Genomic DNA, 3,088 nt, shown 5'->3' with positions numbered 1-3,088 from the left:
GAACCGGAACCGTGTTAGGAACCGGAACCGGTTTTAGGGGCCGGAACCGGTTTCTATGGAAAGTTTAAAACATGCATATCTCATTCGTTTGAAGTCGGATTGACATGAGGTTTTTTCCATAGTATAGTTTATAGTTTTTACATGATTTTAGACTATAATTTTGTCATTTTTGGGTTTATATTCATTGACTTATAGTCTCTCAAAGTCGGGATATCAAAGCTGGAAATTTTATGTTTTTCAGCGTTTTTTTGTATTCTGTGATAATTTTAAAAAATGCATATCTCATTCGTTTAAAGTCGGATTGGCATGAGGTTTTTTCCATAATATAGTTTATAGTTTGTACATGATTTTAGACTATAATTTTGTCATTTTTGGGTTTATATTCATTGACTTGTAGTCTCTCAAAGTTGGGATATCAAAGCTGGAAATTTTATGTTTTTCAGCTTTTTTTATATTCTGTGATAGTTTTAAAACATGCATATATCATTCGTTTGAAGTCGGATTGGCATGAGGTTTTTTCCAAAGTGTAGTTTATAGTTTGTACATGATTTTAGACTATAATTTTGTTATTTTTGGGTGTTTATTCATTCACTTATAGTCTCTCAAAGTTGGGATATCAAAGCTGAAAATTTTATGTTTTTCAGCTTTCTTTGTATTTCGTGATAGATTTAAAACATGCATATTTAATTCGTTTGAAGTAGGAATAGCATGCGGTTTTTTCCAAAGTGTAGTATAGAGTTTGTACATGATTTTAGACTATAATTTTGTCATTTTTGGTTTCATATTCATTGATTTATAGTCTTCCAAAGTTTGGATATCAAAGCTGCGATTTTTTTTTCTAAGCTTTATTTTTGTATTTTGTGAAATTTTAAAACATGCATTCGACCCACTTTACCCGGTTCTCCGGGGTTTTTGGTTTTAGACCCACTTTACCCGGTTCCATTCGACCCACTTTGATATTTCCGGGTTTTCCGGTTCTAGACCCACTTTACCCGGTAACTTACCCGGAACCGAACCGGAACCGGTTCCTATATACCGGTCCGGTTTCCGGTCCTAAAAAATCTCGTTAACCGACTCCCGGGTTTTCCGGGTCTGGGTCTACCGGTCCGGGTTTGGACCCACTCTCATCCCTATTCCTGACGACGAGTGTAAACGGATTCGCCGATTGGTTAATTGATTTGTTGACCGTTGAACGGTCATTTTGCCTTTTTTTTTTCAAACTCAATTCAATACACAAATAAATAAACATTCTATTTTCACCAAAACACACCTTCATTCTAACATTCATTCTCTAAAACCACAAAACACATGCACATGGATTCCACAAAACATATGGAATTTTTAAAAACTTTTGACTCGGATGACGACGTAGAATTCGTCGAGACATTCTTCAACGTTGTGTAACACATTCACGACGAAGAAAGTTCGAATGTTTCTCGTACAAGAGTGGTCGTCAATCGTGATCGTCAAGCCGCACACGACTTATTGGTACGTGATTACTTTGCCGATAATTGTCTTTATAATGACGACTCGTTCGAACGTCGTTTCCGTCTGAATAAGGCTATATTTTTACGTATTAGTAATGCTTTAGAATCTCATTATGATTTTTTCAAACAAAAACCCGACGCTAGAGGAAGAATGAGTTTTAGTAGTATACAAAAATGTGCTGCTGCTCTTAAGTATTTGGGATACGGTATAGCATTTGATGCATCTGACGAATACTTGGAAGTATCCGAGAGGACCGCAGTTGAATGTGTAGATTGGTTTTCTGCATGTGTCTATGAGGTTTTTCACGAACAATATTTGCGCAAACCTACTCAACGTGATATTGAGAGATTATATGCGGCTCATGAAGAGAGGCATGGATTTCCGGGTATGCTTGGCAGTCTAGATTGTACGCATGTGGCTTGGGAAAAATGTCCAAATGCATGGCGTGGTCAGTTCACTCGAGGAGATATAGGTGAACCAACTATCATCCTAGAAGCTGTTGGATCTCAAGATTTGTGGATATGGCATGCCTTTTTTGGAGTAGCGGGGTCTAACAACGACATTAATGTTCTTGGCCAATCTCCACTTTTCAACGATATTTGGACCGGAAAAGCACCTGATATGACGTTCACGGTGAACGGGCACGCGTACAAATACGGTTACTACCTTGGTGATGGGATATAACCGGTTTATTCTACATTGATGAAGGTATACTCGGTTCCTTGAAGTGAAAAGGCAAAGTTGTTTACAAAAAAACAGGAATCGGCGAGAAAGGATATCGAGAGGGCATTTGTAGTCCTTAAGCAGACATGACATGTAGTGAAATATGCTACACGACTCTGGGATAAAGAAAGAATTAAACGAATGGTCCTAGCATGTATTATAATGCATAATATGATTATTGAAGATGAAGGTCGAGTGATTTGCACGTATGATCTGAACGACGTTGTCATTCCAATTGAGGAGTTCGTACTCGGAACAAATGTGTTTTTAGAGCGAGTTGTTGAAATTCATAACATTGAAACATGTTTCAATCTTCGAGAAGATGTCGCGGAACATTTGTACCAACGTAAAATGAACGACGATTAGTTTTTTTATACGTATGTTTGTTTGTTTTTTTTTAATTAATGTAATGTTTTTTTCTAGATTAACTAAGTAATGTAGTTTGAAGTTGTAATTTTATTTTTATAATTAATGAAAAACTAGTTTAAAAAAATGAATGTTTTTTAATTATAAAAATGTAATTTTATTGTATTTTTGAATTAAAAAAATAATAAAAATAATGATGTGGAGTGGTGTGTTAGTGGTAGGTATCTCATGTTAGTGGTAGGGGAATGTGGTGCTGATGTGACACCCACCACATATGTGGTATGTGGTGGGTATATAACGGATGACCTCATTAATCTCTGATCCTTGTATCACCTACCACCGTCATAGCCCTTTTAGCAGGATCCATCTCCTCCTCATCATTTCCTAACTGAAAATCCATATGACATTACCAATAACAAAATGCTTACATACCCTCATCATCAATCTTGATTGTTCGTAACTATAATGCTCGGTACTCGGTAGGAACTTTTTGACCCAACGTATTGTGTCA

At 36.4% G+C, this 3,088-nt stretch overlaps 1 protein-coding gene across 1 annotated transcript; it reads left to right on the top strand.

The window, feature by feature from the left end:
- Positions 1 to 1,638: 1,638 nt before the first annotated feature.
- LOC145130244 (uncharacterized) lies at positions 1,639 to 2,172 on the top strand. The gene has a single exon (XM_079065077.1). The coding sequence runs from the start codon at positions 1,639 to 1,641 to the stop codon at positions 2,170 to 2,172; it is 534 nt and encodes a 177-aa protein (XP_078921203.1).
- Positions 2,173 to 3,088: the final 916 nt, after the last annotated feature.

Source organism: Lactuca virosa, chromosome 8 (assembly GCF_052849685.1).
Source record: "Lactuca virosa cultivar CGN04683 chromosome 8, Lactuca_virosa_CGN04683_v6, whole genome shotgun sequence".
NCBI classification, from domain to species: domain Eukaryota; kingdom Viridiplantae; phylum Streptophyta; class Magnoliopsida; order Asterales; family Asteraceae; genus Lactuca; species Lactuca virosa.
This window is presented reverse-complemented; position numbering and strand designations above follow the sequence as displayed.

What these genes read in the sequence shown, in the direction of transcription:
- LOC145130244 (XM_079065077.1), top strand. Translation starts at nt 1,639, where the DNA reads ATGAGTTTTAGTAGTATACAAAAATGTGCTGCTGCTCTTAAGTATTTG.